The sequence below is a fragment of the Xylocopa sonorina genome, chromosome 7, assembly GCF_050948175.1.
Source record: "Xylocopa sonorina isolate GNS202 chromosome 7, iyXylSono1_principal, whole genome shotgun sequence".
NCBI lineage: Eukaryota > Metazoa > Arthropoda > Insecta > Hymenoptera > Apidae > Xylocopa > Xylocopa sonorina.
In genome coordinates this window covers 13644889-13659841 of record NC_135199.1, presented here as the reverse complement: position 1 = coordinate 13659841, position 14953 = coordinate 13644889, and the positions used below count along the sequence as shown (strand labels likewise).

Below are 14953 nucleotides of genomic sequence, written 5' to 3'. Positions count from 1 at the left end.
TGTCATTTTTACATAAGATATACGCGTAAACGTCTCCGTTGTCGTTCCAAAGAGCGACGATTATACATTTCTTTCGCGCTCTTTCTTCGATTTGTTAAACGAATGTTATTTCGGTAAATGCATCATCCTATGCAGAAAACTACAAAATACTGAATTTGTGTGTTCATAAAAAAAAAAAAAATATTCGTCCTTTAAATGCCAATTTAATGAGTGGGCATTCTTCTAAACCAGAATCTTGCTCTAAAATCATCGCTGCACGTTAAAAATGCTGGAGCGGTTGGCGAATGAACGATCAGTCTTACTGGACCATTATGTCCCAATGATAATAATTGTTTCCTAGATGCATTACGAGAATTCCATGCGCACAACGACGTTGTAGCTTCGTCGGGAAACATTACATAATCTTCGGTGTGATTAAAAATAGCTTGAGCTTTATGTTCTTGCTTGCCTATTAAACATCACCACAATTATTATTACTATATTATAGTATATAAATTCAATGTGAAATTAATTCTTTTAGATCGTATATTTTCGACACGCTTAGTGTGCTTTGCTGTTTTACCTGTAGTTCCAGCACCTGTATATGCTATTAAACATCTGCTAGTAGACAGCTCCCACAATTTAATTAAAGAATCTTTCCCCGATGACAGTAAATACTGAAATCGAGAATTACGTACAATTGTACTGTAGCAAATGTGTACTCTTAATCAAATAATTTTTAGAAAAACTACAAACCTTCCCATTTCTTGTAAACGTTACAGAACACACTTCGTAGCCGTCGTGTGCTTTCACAAAGGTATTTATACATCGATTTGATACACCGTCCCACAATTTGATACTACCATCTTTACCAGCCGATGCGTACGTTTTTGCATCGGGGGAATATTTGATACTAGTTATACCAGCGGTGTGTTGATGGCTCGGTATGCTACAGACAAAGCACTGTGCTGTATTGACGTCGTACAATCTGACTACCGGGTGATTGGTCCCAACAACTAAAAAATCACCAGTAGGATGAAAGGACAAACATCGTATTTGATCCGCGTCCGTAATAGTCCTGAATGCCTTTTTAACACTGGCCTTGCTAAAATCAAATAGCTTAATGGAGAAGTCTCTGCTCCCGGACACGAGAATAGGTTCCCTGGGATGAAACTCTAAACACGTCACCTCCTCCAGATGGTCGTATAACGTTCTTATAACTGGATGTCCACCAGTTTGATCTCCAGGTGCCATTTCGTCCGGTGCAGACTTAGCCAGCATTCTATCTACGTCTAAAATTTTTATAGACGCGTCCACCGATCCCGTTGCTATTAATTGACCATCGGCTGAAAATGCTCCAGCTCTGCAATTCCCTTTGTGAGATGTGACGTAAGCGGTTTCGTACTGTGCAGGTTCCGGGGCTTGAGTCTGAGCTTCCGTTTCGAATTCCAGATCGAGGCCGGGTCCCAAAGTATTGTCAAAAGTCGAAGTAAACGAAGATACATTGCTTGTATCTTTTTTAGACCGATCGGGTTCGTGAGCTAGTCCAATTAACATCAAATGAAGCAAGCGATCGGACGGAGGACATGGAGGTTCCGCTTGAATTATATTCGACAGCTGCACTGCCAACGTCTGATGTCCATCGTAAAATAATTGGCTAAAACGTTTGAAAATAAAATTAATTACAGAGTAATTATATATACCAAGTAACTATAAATTATGATAATTTTTCCAAAGTATAACCTTATCATAAGTCTGTAAAGCAGTTCCCTGCTTTTTATAATATTCTTTGGGTCCACTTCTGGTTCCTTCATGTTCTACGAAAGCTGTCCTTCGAGCTAGATTAAAGAATCCCACCTTTTTCCGCTGCAACCGACTAAATCGTTCTCAAACGCCGCACCACCAATCGATGGAATTTTAATTTTTTAGGTTATACTTCCTTTGTTGTGGCTGATTTAGCAATTACGTTTATCGCTAAATTTCGATCTGATCAATTCGATAGTCCATTCATATTCGATCAGAGTACGATTTCTGGCAATCGGAGTGGTTTTATGCAAGTAAAATGTCAACAAAAAACCGCGTGTAGAAATTGTCAGAATGGCCGATGCTCACGAATCCCTCAAATTGGAGGAGAGTTTTTCCAAGCATCAAAATGCCCCTATAGCGAAACGAAAAAAGTTATTGGCTTCTGATTATATTAGAAAAAAGAGGCAACCCTTTGGTATAATAAAGAAACAGGATAAAGACGTGTTTGTTACCAATAAGACAAACTTTAAGGTAATTCTTATCATTCAGAGTTTCATAACCTTCGCTTTTATTCGCGCAACCTATTAATTGACTATGTTTTACCAAATACGTTATCAGTTATCATATTTCTGTGCATCGTTAAACTTTTATATTGAACAGGAGTTTACCTAATTTATTAATTAATTAATTTGTTTGTTGCGTTTCCACGATCATCAAGGCTCAATTAAAAAAATGTGAAAAGCTGTTGGACAATGGAACTGATCAAGTGATTATTCGTGGTCTTGGTGCTGCTGTTCATAGAGCATGCAGTTTAGCTCTACAATTAAAAGAGATTCACTGCGGTAGTTTAGAACTGGACATCAAGACTTCTACGATATCTATCGTTGGTATATAAGTAAAATTAAAAAATATACAGATTCTTTTCTTTTTGTATAATATATATAATTACGTTTGCATTTTTTGCAGATGATCTACAACCACTCGACGATAGTATAGACTATGAAACGATTAATCGAAACAATTCGGCTGTACATATTCGTGTGTTTAAAAAATTTTCTATAGGTAGCCTTAAATATCAGGAATAACGTATAATAAATTAGCAAAGAGTATAAAAAAATGTCCTAGCAATTTGCAATAAAAGTAACTGAGATATGATAAATGTGAAAACAGAAAACAGAAAACGATTTTTGATAATTGCATTGATTTTAATCAATCTACAATGATATTTTCTTTAAATGAATTAGTACATTGGTTGGGATTAACGATCTTTGAAATATGGATAAATTTAATTTCATTAACAATCTTTACAGTATTGTTGGCTTTAAAGTTGGATAACAATTATTTCTTAGACAGTACAGGATGGTGGATAGTATTCTCACCACTTTTTGTCGCAGATGCCCTGAACACTTACTTTTGCGCAATTATCTTCATAAGAATGCGCATGGAAGGAATGATCAGAGATGCTACTCTGAGAGTATTGTGGAGTCTCATATCTTTGCTTTTAATATTTGTCTTTAAATATCTTTTGTGTAAAAAGTTGTCGGGACAAAGCCCTCTAGAATATTCGGAAGTTTTAAGCCCTATATTTATCCTTCTGCAGTTAATCGCATTTAGAGCGTGTCAACTTCATTGATTGGCACAGAACGCCGTTGCGAATGTATATAAATTCATCGTAGACTTTTCATCGTAAACAGTTATGCTTTGCTATTTCTAATAATTGTTTCTTAAGTTAAACTTAAATATAAAAAAATGGAGTGTACGTGCGAACAGAATATTGTAATAAAGTATAATTTCTTTGTTTCACTGTTTTTTAATCTATTCAATAATTTTATAACTTTAATAATTAATCAAGTATCACTGTCAAACAGGTATTTCCTATCAATAAGACTCCCTTTGATGGTTACATTTAAATAGCTTACCGTCGTATAGATTTATAAGAACAAAAATTCGGAAAGCTTTTCAAACATTTTCAAGGAAAATAATCAAACACTTATTTTGTAGAATTTCGGATCGATTTCGAGAACGAAAAATAGTTTTAAGCAAGTATATGCATTTAAGAATAGTGATGCTAGTAAAGATAAATAAAGTTTAGAATGGTCTGAACTCTCCCTCCAATCCCGTTTGTGTTAAATCAATATTTCTAGCGAGTGAGGGTGAGAGAAACGAATGGGACCGAGGGCATCCGCGAGCTAGAGAAGGGGTGCGAATCGGGCTACTCTATAAGCAAAGCCTGTTGCTGCTGTCACATTTCAAAATTACCAGTTATTGTGCTGGCTTGCTCGCTTTTTTTTTCAACGAAAACAATAATTGTTCGATCGTTCACCCTACCGATTTAAAAACGTCAGAAACAAGTCAGTGATGTGCTGTGAATACCAATCCAAAGATTATGGATAAGTTCACTAATTGGACTCGTGGTCAGTGCTTTTTCTTTTACATTTTTAATATTTTCTACAAATATTTATAAAACGTATATATATATACACTATTATTCTATATATATATATATATGTATATAGAATATATACATATAGTATATATATAGAATATATATACACACATAAAACAGAAAGGTAATTCTGTATTGTAGGTATCATGTTAGCTACTGTAAACACTATAAGAAAATCAATATGCATAAATGAATTCTGTAATTGTTTTCACATCCCTCAAATTATATCTTGTATAATAATTACTCTGCTTTATCAACAGGTATAAATATATCATCATCGACACCAATACCTGGACAAAATTGTGTCTCAAATTTGTCGACATCTTCAATTTTAGACAAGCTATTAATCATCTCTCCATCGTTGACGTCGATAAATCAAGAGTTGAAATGGATTTTCTTTTTACACACATATGGTTTTGCCTGCCTTTTCTTTGTACTTGCATTTTACACGTTTCTATCTATTCTACACTTAAGGTATAGGGCGCAAAAAGTATAATTTGTTAGAGAAATACAAGGCTGAAAGGATATGAGGAAATGATGCGTTTGTTTCCTTTACAGATCTCTGATATCAAGCCGGCCTTTTATGTCTACGATAAACATGTTTCTATGTATACTTGGAGCATCAAGAGCGATATGCCTCTTTATAGATCCGTATAATCGGAAAGATATTATGCCAAAAATAATTGAATCTATAGTGTGGGATATTGGATTTCCATGCGTGACATCTGCTTTTAGTCTCGTGCAACTGGCTTTTTTGCAATTAACTCAGGTAACATTTGCGTCGCGTAAAGAGAATCCAACTGTTCGGTAAGAATAATTTGGTGTACGAAATGAAACAAATTTGTTTTAGCTTAAGTTTGGACCAGAAAAGATTCAAAAAGAATCATGTATCAGTTTAATTATAACGGGACACTTTTTCTTTGTAATCGCAAGCGATATCGCTCTTACCTCCCACAATTGTTACATGGTAAAATACGTGGTTCAGATAGTGTTTCTTGTCTGGAGTATTCTTTTATACTTGACATTCCTGCACGCAGGGTATAAAATAATTCGTTTATTACAAACTGTGCCAAGTAGCGTGCTAATGAGAGACAGTTCCAATGCGCATCAGAAAGGTTTGTCTTTTGCATCAGCGGCGCGAAACATTTAAATTAAACATTTAAACAATATAAATCGTATCGTTAACTATTTTAGGTATCATGCAACTGGCAATGTTAGCTCCTTATAATAACTTAGCATCGTCTGTTGCCGCCGCCTTAGTACCTGCTTTGCTCAAACCCAAAGTTAAAGACGTAGAGACAACGGAACCTACAACTTTTACAAACGATACGGACAAGGATTCCGAAGGTGAACTGACGGAAAAATATAATTGCCAATCTTAAACTGGACACAAAAAAAGGAAATTTTACTTTATATTAATGTTACAGATCGACTTATGAAAATGTCCAAACGAGAGGAACAAGTTCCGAAGGAATACGATAAATCTCCTTGTAAAAGTACGTCGTCCCAAGAAGAGAAAGCAATCCCTGTATCGACAGTTCCAGAGGTATATGTTAGGCCTCCGACGCCTACCCCATCGACAGCCAATGTACCTATAATAACAGTATCGAGTCCAAGCCGTAGAAGTTCTGTAGCTAGTAGACGAGATAGCGACGCGTCTAAGTCTTCTCGTAGAAACTCTGAATGTAGCGTTAGGTTTACAAACGAGGAGGATAGTTCTATTCGCAATTCGGACTTTAGCCCTAAACATTCGCCTGAAATTGACAGAAGGCGATCACCGGACAGAATGTCTCGAAGGTATTCCGAAAACGTAACACCTTTAGGAAGCGTTAGAGATTTAAGGCGATGCTCCGATTTTTCCCACGAAAAGAACAGAAGTTCTCAATTCGCTGCTAAATTGAAAAGGAATAGCGACTTTGGTAACAGAACGCCTAGACGAATGTTACCCCCAACCGAACAACAGAAATTACCTAAAGTTATCGATCTAAGCCCCACAGGTAAAGTAAAGGATTTACCATCGAGTAAGGGGGAATATTATGTATATGTCTCGGTTACGTTTCAGGTTCAAGGCGTAATTCGGATATTAGCGGTTTCATTTCCAGATCCGAACCGCGTAGAAATTCCGATATTTCCTTTAGACGTAATTCGGAATTTGTCCAAGTGAAACCGTTGGATTTAAATCGTCGAAGCAGTGACATTAGTATAAGGAGCTTGAGTAGAAGTCCAACTCACAGTCGTAGCATGCTTCCTGAAAAAATGGAGATACAAGAGAAATCGGAATCCGACTCGGATCAACCCGACTGTAGCGAAAAGGCGGCTCTGATGGTAGAAAGGGATAAGGATGAGGATGGAAAATTGCGGAAGAAAAATTTATCGTGGAAACACGAACAAGAGAAGGAGGACGTTGAAGATATAACTGTCGAAACTAATTTGCTTCCCGAGAGTACTAAAGCCGATGGAAAAGTTGCGGTACTTGAAGTATTAAAATAAAAATATTTATCAAAACGTTAAACAATATAATCGCTTGTATGTACTTTTCAGAGTAACGATTTCACGCTTCATTCGATATTAAATCACATTGCGTACGTAAATAGAACTAAATCCGATACTCCTTTACACATGCTGGAAGCAAACACGGCTACAGTTAGAAGATCTCAAATTCGTAAAGTTTTGAACGTCACATACGCAACCGCAATTTTAGGGATCATTTTATGCTTCACCGACGTAGCGCGTATTTTTGGACCATATGGTAATTTGTATAATATGAAACGTAGAGTTGTTGCTATATTTCAGTCTTTACTTTTTCGAAAGGAGATCAATTTTGTTTAAAAATTTAGGACTTTTGGCAGAGACCGTGAAATATGGTTCGCAGCCGATTATCACACAGTACCCTAAACCATGGCCCTGGTTTGTCTATCAGACTTTGTGTAGAGCTTTAGAATTGATTATGGGTTGGGCAATGGCAAGTATCACTAAACAGCCATCGGTAAGTCCCCGACATCAATACCTAAGTGGTTACCCCAATTACAACGTACACGTGAAAAGAGGAACTAACCCTTATATATAAAGCAATATATTCTTAAGACGAAAATCAAAAAGTATTAAATGCCAAAAAGTTTATTTTTAAAAGAAATATTTTATACGCGCGCACGCGCGCGCGCGCTTTACTTTTTTTTCATTTACACTTCAAATCTTACAGAGAAGTATATTTGTGTGTTATTGTTTTAGAATTATTCTATTATTATCTGTCCCAAAACTCAATCAACAAATTATTATTCACTGTCATAAAGAGGAAAACAAGAAAAATAAGAAATTAGAGAGATGCGCGGAATGGTTTATTTTTTTAATGAAAACATTCTTCGCTACTAGTAAGAGCGTAAAATGGTTGTTCTTTTATCATTAAATTTAAAAGGACGCAAAAACGTAACATATAGAGTAGCGTTATGATTTGATTGACAAAACAGATGAAAAAATGTTATTCAAATGATTACAGCAATAGATCGGTATGTTATTCCAAACGTGAATGTGTGTTCTAACAATTTATATATAAAAAGTATATACATTATATGTATATATGACATTTTTAAAGAAATTTTACACAGCAAAAATATTCTTCTAAAGAATATAGATATATTTTGATTGAAAAATATTTCTATTTTTCAAATTAGATTAGTTTTTAAATACATTATTTTGATAATGCTTAAGTTTCTTCTGTTAAAACCAGAGGTGGAATGTCTTATATTGTAATAGAATAATGAATCTTTACAGAAGAACTACTGTTTCGTAAGGAAAAAAAAAACCTTGAAATCTGTATATAAAAAATATATCGTAGTAGTAGGTAAAAATCACTCGTAACTATAAGAACTTTTTACTTCACGCATCTACTGCACCAATTGATAAGTAATTATGTAGTAATAATACCAGTTCAAGTTTGAAGTGCCCTACTATTCAATGTTCAACAAGAATTCTTAATAACTAATCTGTAATCAATTTAACTACAAACGCAAATCGTAACAGTGTTGTGATCCTAAATGTGATATGCAATTTCTGTCTATATAGAATAGGAGACCATTTTACGTTTATGTAAGTGTAATCCTATAGGACAACAAGTTGGAAAATTTATATTACTTATTATGGTGAAAATATGTTGCTATATTTATTTTGAAAATATTTAAAAAAAAAAATATATATATATATATATATGTATACGTGCCAATTTTATCTGGAACCAAATCCTAAAGATCGTATCTTTTGCTATTATTCGTAGGATACACTATCAGGAAGTAAGAAAGTATACTTACACAGGCATGAAAGGTCTCGTTATCTGTTTAGAGAGAAAGATATATTAGATTGATGTTCAATGTGCCAAATACTTGTGTTAACTACATTAAATGTTTATAAAAATTGATACGTGTAAATTAGTTATTTAAAATGATCGATATAAAAATGGATATTTATACACAGTTTAATGTATTATACTTGAATGATATCGTATTAACTATACTGACGAGTGCTATTGAAGAGGGATGATGGCGCACAATAAACAACTATTTTTATCGATAAAAATCGAGATTATTATATACAGAGAAAAACCTACGCTGTCGTACTCACAAAGTTTAATAAGAATGTTTTATGTAATAATAAAATCTAAGATAATTTAACTAAATAATAAATTATCTCTCGTTTCTCGAAGGGAACTATTTCTTCGAAGATTCTGCGGAACGTAACAAATGCAATATGTATTTACATATAATACATGTATTTAAATATAAAAGTGTATCCTCACCAAAGTTCGAATAACGTCTGAAGATAAAAAAAAGATTAGATTATGCTACTATAAAATAAACGTATCCACGTTCTATGCATCTTTATACAAACAATGTTTCTCTTAATTAACAACACCAGCAAAACCAAGCGTAATGGTATACCTTTTCCAGAAATTCTTCCGTTGCACACTTCAAATATTTATTCTTGAAATATGACTTCGAATAGCGAGCGAGCGAGCGACAAATTTGTATCTAAGATGTCTACGAAACACTTATTTTTCTTCCGAGGAAAAACTTCTAGATGGAAATAAAAGTCAGAAATCAGCAAACGCTTCTTTTATTATATTCTCATCTACATTTTCCACATACTTTAATAACCTTACAAGTAAACCCGTAGTATCGTAAGCAGTGTAGAATAATGTTTCTCGTATCTTTCTTCAAGCAGAAATCCACGAATTTTACTACTTCCTTTATATCGAAATTTAATTAAGAAGAATTTTCATTGTTACTTTTCAATACACTAACATCTAAGAATGATTAAAATCATACTGGAGGCTATATTTTTCAAAGAATAAGTATTATTAAAATGTTTAATTAATCCGTTATATTTAAGAACATTTTTGCCAATCACGTGATATTAATTCCCTTTATATCACTTGTACTTCACGTAATACGGCAGTTTACCTGACTTTAACCTTGATAATCAAAGTAATCTATTTCTGGTTCAGCGTTTTTTACATTAAACGATGTTTCTAATTTTTGGATTTTTTTCGTGGGCAGTGATAATATCGTTCTGAAAATTAAATGGGAAAGAAACGATATGCTAAATGCGAATATTAAAGGCGAAGCGTATTATACGTAATCATTAAAAGATCCGTGAGATTTCGCATTAGAGAACAACACAGACAAAGCACTTACTTTACAGATCCGTCGGTTCTTAAAGTATTTAACATGGGACCTGGTACTTTTCTCTGACCATTCTCTCGTTGTATAATTTCTAATAAACTATAGCTTGGTAACCAACACTGTAATAAACATCGTGGTAAAAAAAAAAAAAATGTGGGAGGATTTTAATATTACAAAGAAAAAGAAAAGAAATAAATAAAAGGATATTACCTTATCTTTTACAGCAGTTGCAACAACGTTTCTTTTTGGTTCCTGATCATAAGCTTGACTCTCGCAACCGAAATGTTCGCAAGACTCGTGAACGAAATGACGCTTGTCCTTATTCATACTATCAAAGGAATAGCTGCGCGATTTTTGCTTAGAAGTTTTTGCCAATTGAACCAACTCTGTTAATTTTTCATGCACCATTTGGCAAAAATGCGGATCTTTTTTAGCCCATTGTTTCATAAAATCGCTATACCTGGGCATTAATTTCCCACCTAAATCTGGATTGACAATCTGCAAACCCAACGCCAATCTCCTATTTCTTTCTATTATTTTACATTCATCGTTGCATTCTAAAGTTTTCAATTGATTTTGCTTCTTTGCCCCTAGACCGAATACTTCTTCCAAATTGATAGAATGTCCTAGTTGCATGTCAGCCATTTTACTAGCTAATATACTGCTTGCTATTCTCTGATATTCCTTGGAATTTTCGGCACACACGCGAGACATGGTTCTGTGTCCACACTGGCATGTCACCTGCGCAGGAGTTCGATAGACGTACGAATTAAATGAGAAGATCCACACGATGAATAATGAAAATCCATAGATACGGAGACGTGATATTAAATTACCTTAACCATTTCCTTGCACGGCGTATCTGGACATTTACCCTCGTGGCACGGTGCTGCGCATATATGTCCGCACATTTCCCTTGGAGTAGTGCACGGTTGAGAACATTGTTGTCCTGGCTTTTCACAGGGTCCAGAATGACAAATAGTGATACACTTGTGCCTACCGCAAGATATAGGTTTGTTGCACGGCAAGCCGCATGAAAGTTCGTTTAAATGACACGGAACAGCCTTTCGCAGCTCGTGTTTGCCATGGCACCATCTTTGAGTAAGAACAGTACAAGGAGGACAGGTGGGCTCGCTATGACAATTATGCAATACTTCGTGCCCACAGGCGCGCGGACGAGAGCAAGGTCTATCACAAGTAGGTCTTCTCGTACCGCAGGGAACTGGAGGATATATCACAGACGCTCCACATTCACAGTATAATTCATCGAAACTACTATGCCAACAAGGCTGACATCTTCCTGTAGTTACATATATATTAATCCGATGTGACTTTCCTATTCTCTTTATCTAGAAAAAATATCAATTCATACCTTTATGGCAACTTTGTTCGCATCTGTGCCTACCGCAGCTTAACGTTTTAGAACAAATTAATGGACAAATATGCTCTATCTCTATGCAACACAGCTGATTACATTTATGCTTGCCGCATGATCTTTTCTTCGTGCACCTTTTCTCACATCGTGCATCGTCAGCTTTCGATGTTAAATCCTTACAAGCTATTTCCCTATCCATATTCCCGCAACGACATTTGACATCGGTAGTTAAATCACAAGCAGGGCAATCTCCTTGATGACACTTTGCTCTACATTTGTGAGGATTGTCTGTAGATAATTTATACATACTCGTATATATTATGCTATATCAATTTTCTGTCAAGCAATTCATTTTTACGTCTTCAGTTTGCGATACTCACTGGGTTGGCCACACTTCAAATTTTTCGAACATATTTTGTCACAAACAGGAATTGAATCTAAACAACTTTGCCTTTTATCCGTTAACGGTGTTTGTCCACAACAGCAAGTCGTTATTTTCTCGACGCTTAGAGAGCAAGGTTCGCAAGCATCTGTGTGACATATTTTTTTACAAGTATGATTGCCACAGTCTAGCAATTTACCGCAGACATTTTCACAAGAATACGTAAACGAAACATCACTCTGACAAGTTACTTCCCTGGTGTTCTTACCGCAATGACATACTGAAAATATGAATTCATTACAGTAACCGAACGCGTTACACATTTGCGTAAATAAATTATCCTACCTTGAGTTATGGTTTTCTCACAATTCCCACATTCCCCGTAATGACAATTAGCTTCGCATTTATGTCTGCCACAATTTAAATCTTTATCACATATAGAGTCGCACAACAACAATTTATGTGTACTACATTGTACCGTTTGCGAAGTTTTTCCACAGCCACAATATTTTGTTACCATTGCTGTACATTGCGGACAAGATCCTGGATGACATAGAAGGGTGCATTTGTGAGGGCAACTATTCTTTGATAATGTTCTACCACAAGTTTCACCGCAAGAGTGTGCGACGTCTCTACGATTCCACTCTGGTGCTTTTGTCTTTCCACAAAAACAGAAATAGTCCTCGGGAATGATTAAATTTACATTTTGACATGCTGGACATCTCCAACCGTTCTCTGAAACAATACAGTCATCAGTTTTAACAAATATATATGAAAAAATTATTCCGTGTTAACTATTTACCTGCTTGCGACGATTTCGCCCACTTTTTAATGCATTTTAAGTGCAAAACGTGATAACAATTGGAACACGACCAAATGTAATCGTTCTGTTTAATATATTCGCAACATACTAAACATTCCAACTGTCCTCTGTTCAACTGATCTGTTAATCTCTCTCTCTGACTTGCATCATCGTCTGCGTAACAGAATAATGGAATATTCTATTAATGTTATTATTGTTTAATATTGTTAACTTTTCCTACTTACCAACTAGTAATTTTCTAGTTTGCCGCCGTTTTTGAGTATAAATTCTTTCATTAACTTCTTTTTTATATCTCCAGCGTTCGTTACCCTTCTCTTTGTTTTCAGGTTCACAATATTTCATTTTAGCTTTCTCTTTTATCCCTGTTGCACCTTCTTTATCATGCTCTCCGGATCCGTTATAATTGTGCCTTTTCTCATTTGTTTCTTTCGATTCAACTCCGATTTCATTGTTAAGATACTCTTTGGATTCGTCGCACTTCCTATTCTGGTCTGACTCTACCTTGAATTTATCCTCTTTGCTATCATTTTCTGTACCGTACGCCTGATAAGGACGTCGCCTCTCTTTACAAGAATTTTCTTCCCTATTATATCTACCGTTGTATCGATACTTCTTTACGTTTCTATGATTACCGTAGGACTGTTTTAGGTCAGAATAATTGTATGCGAATTGCTTAATATGATTGTTTGGCTGTTGTACACTTTGTTCATCTTGTATACTTTTATTATTCGCTACAAGTCTTTGGCCATTAGTATCCGATAAATTCTTACACTTGTACGAATTTACATCGCTAATAGACGATTCGCCTTTACTCGAATTTATCGCAGAAATGCTTTTGCTACCGCAAGCGACGCTATTATCCACTCTATGTTTGTTCGAACCCTCCTCGTTTATACCTTTTAGATTTACTTGCGACTGATCTGAATAACACTTATTGGTAAAGTACTTGTTACCTTGAAATTTATGAGAAGCTTTACCTTGTTGCTGATAGAAATTTTTATAACCATTTCTCTTGCAGTATCTATCCTGCTGTTCTTCTTTCGGCTTATAATTTAGATTCCTTTTATTACCGTACTTCCTTTCGTGTCTATTAGCGTTGGAAAACAAATATTTATCTGAATTTCCGGCGCTATCTTTGACAGAAGAATTTGCACGGTTGATAGATTTTGTATCTTGCGATTCGTCTCTTCTATCATTTTCATCGGACGCTTTATTATTCGGCACAAATTCCTCAGCCATAACATGCAAATTTGACTTGTTAGCTACACCGTTTTTAACTTCCTTGAATACCCTGGTAAAGTTCTGTTTCGATTTATCTTGCTTCAAATGATAATTATGTTTCCAGGAGCTATCTTCAGGTACGTAGTATTGTTGTTCGGATTTAACGACATTTGGAAAATACTCTCTGCTAGTTAACACTTGAGCATTATCTATCGGGCTTGTTACAGTTTCGCAATAACTATTAGTGTTTGTTAATAAGTTTGGTATAACATTTGCGTTCGTATGGTAGAACGCGTTTGGATCACTCTGCTCGAATGTGCGTTCGTTTTGTAGATAGAACTCACCATTGGGTCGGTAATAATCATTGTTTATATCGTTAGGAAAAAATGTCCAGTTTCTCGGTGCAGATTCGGAGGCATTCTGATCGGGGTAGACGTAATAATTTTGGTCGTCTGGCCCGGAATAAGAACCATCCCAAGTAGCCATAATTTGTCCAACTTCACGTGTATATTTCAGAAATGCTGTCTCTGTCTCCGTCAGAATTAGAATCCGTTCTAACAAAGGCACGATTATGCTTCGAACTCTCCTACGATAGAATCGAATAATTCCTGGAATGAATAGAGCCGAAAAATATGGTTAAATTGTATCCTTATAAATCTTTCATTTTATTCGACTATCAAGTCTCGGGACATATGCACATGCATACGCGCAATATATACGCCGTCAACTGTTCTCAAAGAAATTCGAAAAGAGTACAGATAACTGGTTAGAAATGCTACTACTGTACCAGAAGACAATCCAATATTCGATTGATGTTGCACAATTATTGTAAATGTCGTAGAAGGGATTTCTCTACTCGAGGCTTATCAAACCCGAATAAGAAGATACGAACCAAACTTACACTTGTTCCTAGTCAGCCTAGGGGAATCTGTACCGTGATGCAGATTACACGAACAGGAACATTTGTATGCGTCGAACATTTCAAACTTTATCAATACGAAACAATAGATTAACAGAGTATTTACATCGTATCTATCTATTTTCGAATTGAATTCTATTTTAAGAGGCTACGAATTAATTGAGAATTACTAGGTGAAAATCATTAAATATGAACGAACCAATCAAATTATGTGTAAAAGTCAATATTGGTGATCTCCTAACCTCCAAAATATACCTAGGAACGCTTAGTTTTGTGTACTCGTCGTAACCTTCGTAATCCGTGTATTCGTAAACTTAAGAGACTTATACTTTTGAATTCAGCTGATCGAGTATTATCAAAGGACATAAAAATTTTTCTACACCCCAAAGT

The 14953-nt window shown here is 35.3% G+C and overlaps 5 protein-coding genes across 6 annotated transcripts; 3 read left to right on the top strand and 2 right to left on the bottom strand.

Annotated features, from left to right (window-relative positions):
- Positions 1 to 177: 177 nt before the first annotated feature.
- Positions 178 to 1865, bottom strand: Cstf50 (cleavage stimulation factor subunit 1 Cst50). Its single transcript, XM_076898022.1, has 4 exons — positions 1723 to 1865; positions 736 to 1636; positions 563 to 656; positions 178 to 448 (listed from the first exon to the last, which is right to left on the bottom strand). The coding sequence occupies exons 1-4, from the start codon at positions 1791 to 1793 to the stop codon at positions 204 to 206; spliced, it is 1311 nt and encodes a 436-aa protein (XP_076754137.1). The 5' UTR covers positions 1794 to 1865; the 3' UTR covers positions 178 to 203.
- A 43-nt stretch (positions 1866 to 1908) lies between these two features.
- Positions 1909 to 2840, top strand: Rpp20 (ribonuclease P protein subunit p20). Of its 2 annotated transcripts, none has more exons than XM_076898026.1 (3): positions 1909 to 2256; positions 2444 to 2612; positions 2692 to 2840. In XM_076898026.1, the coding sequence occupies exons 1-3, from the start codon at positions 2077 to 2079 to the stop codon at positions 2808 to 2810; spliced, it is 468 nt and encodes a 155-aa protein (XP_076754141.1). In that variant the 5' UTR covers positions 1909 to 2076; the 3' UTR covers positions 2811 to 2840. The 2 variants fall into 2 exon arrangements, with proteins under 2 accessions (XP_076754141.1, XP_076754142.1); XM_076898027.1 differs by having other exon boundaries at positions 2444 to 2608; positions 2692 to 2834.
- A 24-nt stretch (positions 2841 to 2864) lies between these two features.
- Positions 2865 to 3532, top strand: LOC143425318 (transmembrane protein 203). The gene has a single exon (XM_076898029.1). The coding sequence runs from the start codon at positions 2945 to 2947 to the stop codon at positions 3356 to 3358; it is 414 nt and encodes a 137-aa protein (XP_076754144.1). The 5' UTR covers positions 2865 to 2944; the 3' UTR covers positions 3359 to 3532.
- Positions 3533 to 4061: 529 nt separating this feature from the next.
- On the top strand, positions 4062 to 7289 carry LOC143425312 (uncharacterized). The gene is made up of 9 exons (XM_076898016.1): positions 4062 to 4139; positions 4432 to 4645; positions 4730 to 4940; positions 5022 to 5286; positions 5366 to 5518; positions 5599 to 6168; positions 6234 to 6640; positions 6713 to 6920; positions 7009 to 7289. The coding sequence occupies exons 1-9, from the start codon at positions 4112 to 4114 to the stop codon at positions 7236 to 7238; spliced, it is 2286 nt and encodes a 761-aa protein (XP_076754131.1). The 5' UTR covers positions 4062 to 4111; the 3' UTR covers positions 7239 to 7289.
- A 1969-nt stretch (positions 7290 to 9258) lies between these two features.
- Positions 9259 to 14215, bottom strand: Stc (nuclear transcription factor, X-box binding stc). Its single transcript, XM_076898012.1, has 9 exons — positions 12648 to 14215; positions 12403 to 12576; positions 11946 to 12335; positions 11599 to 11880; positions 11216 to 11506; positions 10680 to 11143; positions 10054 to 10584; positions 9856 to 9962; positions 9259 to 9730 (listed from the first exon to the last, which is right to left on the bottom strand). Exons 1-9 carry the CDS (start codon positions 14128 to 14130, stop codon positions 9628 to 9630), a joined length of 3825 nt encoding a protein of 1274 aa, XP_076754127.1. The 5' UTR covers positions 14131 to 14215; the 3' UTR covers positions 9259 to 9627.
- Between the last annotated feature and the right edge of the window lie 738 nt (positions 14216 to 14953).

Coding starts and splice junctions, on each gene's coding strand:
- Cstf50 (XM_076898022.1), bottom strand. CDS start 1,793: ATGAAGGAACCAGAAGTGGACCCAAAGAATATTATAAAAAGCAGGGAA. Junction 1,637..1,722: donor CTTTACAGACTTATGATAAG/GTTATACTTTGG, acceptor CAAACGTTTTAG/CCAATTATTTTACGATGGAC. Junction 657..735: donor CGTTTACAAGAAATGGGAAG/GTTTGTAGTTTT, acceptor TCTCGATTTCAG/TATTTACTGTCATCGGGGAA.
- Rpp20 (XM_076898026.1), top strand. CDS start 2,077: ATGGCCGATGCTCACGAATCCCTCAAATTGGAGGAGAGTTTTTCCAAG. Junction 2,257..2,443: donor CCAATAAGACAAACTTTAAG/GTAATTCTTATC, acceptor ACGATCATCAAG/GCTCAATTAAAAAAATGTGA. Junction 2,613..2,691: donor TTCTACGATATCTATCGTTG/GTATATAAGTAA, acceptor CATTTTTTGCAG/ATGATCTACAACCACTCGAC.
- LOC143425318 (XM_076898029.1), top strand. CDS start 2,945: ATGATATTTTCTTTAAATGAATTAGTACATTGGTTGGGATTAACGATC.
- LOC143425312 (XM_076898016.1), top strand. CDS start 4,112: ATGGATAAGTTCACTAATTGGACTCGTG. Junction 4,646..4,729: donor CTATCTATTCTACACTTAAG/GTATAGGGCGCA, acceptor TTTCCTTTACAG/ATCTCTGATATCAAGCCGGC. Junction 6,921..7,008: donor GCGTATTTTTGGACCATATG/GTAATTTGTATA, acceptor TTAAAAATTTAG/GACTTTTGGCAGAGACCGTG.
- Stc (XM_076898012.1), bottom strand. CDS start 14,130: ATGGCTACTTGGGATGGTTCTTATTCCGGGCCAGACGACCAAAATTAT. Junction 11,507..11,598: donor TTTGAAGTGTGGCCAACCCA/GTGAGTATCGCA, acceptor AATTATCTACAG/ACAATCCTCACAAATGTAGA. Junction 11,144..11,215: donor CGAACAAAGTTGCCATAAAG/GTATGAATTGAT, acceptor ATGTAACTACAG/GAAGATGTCAGCCTTGTTGG.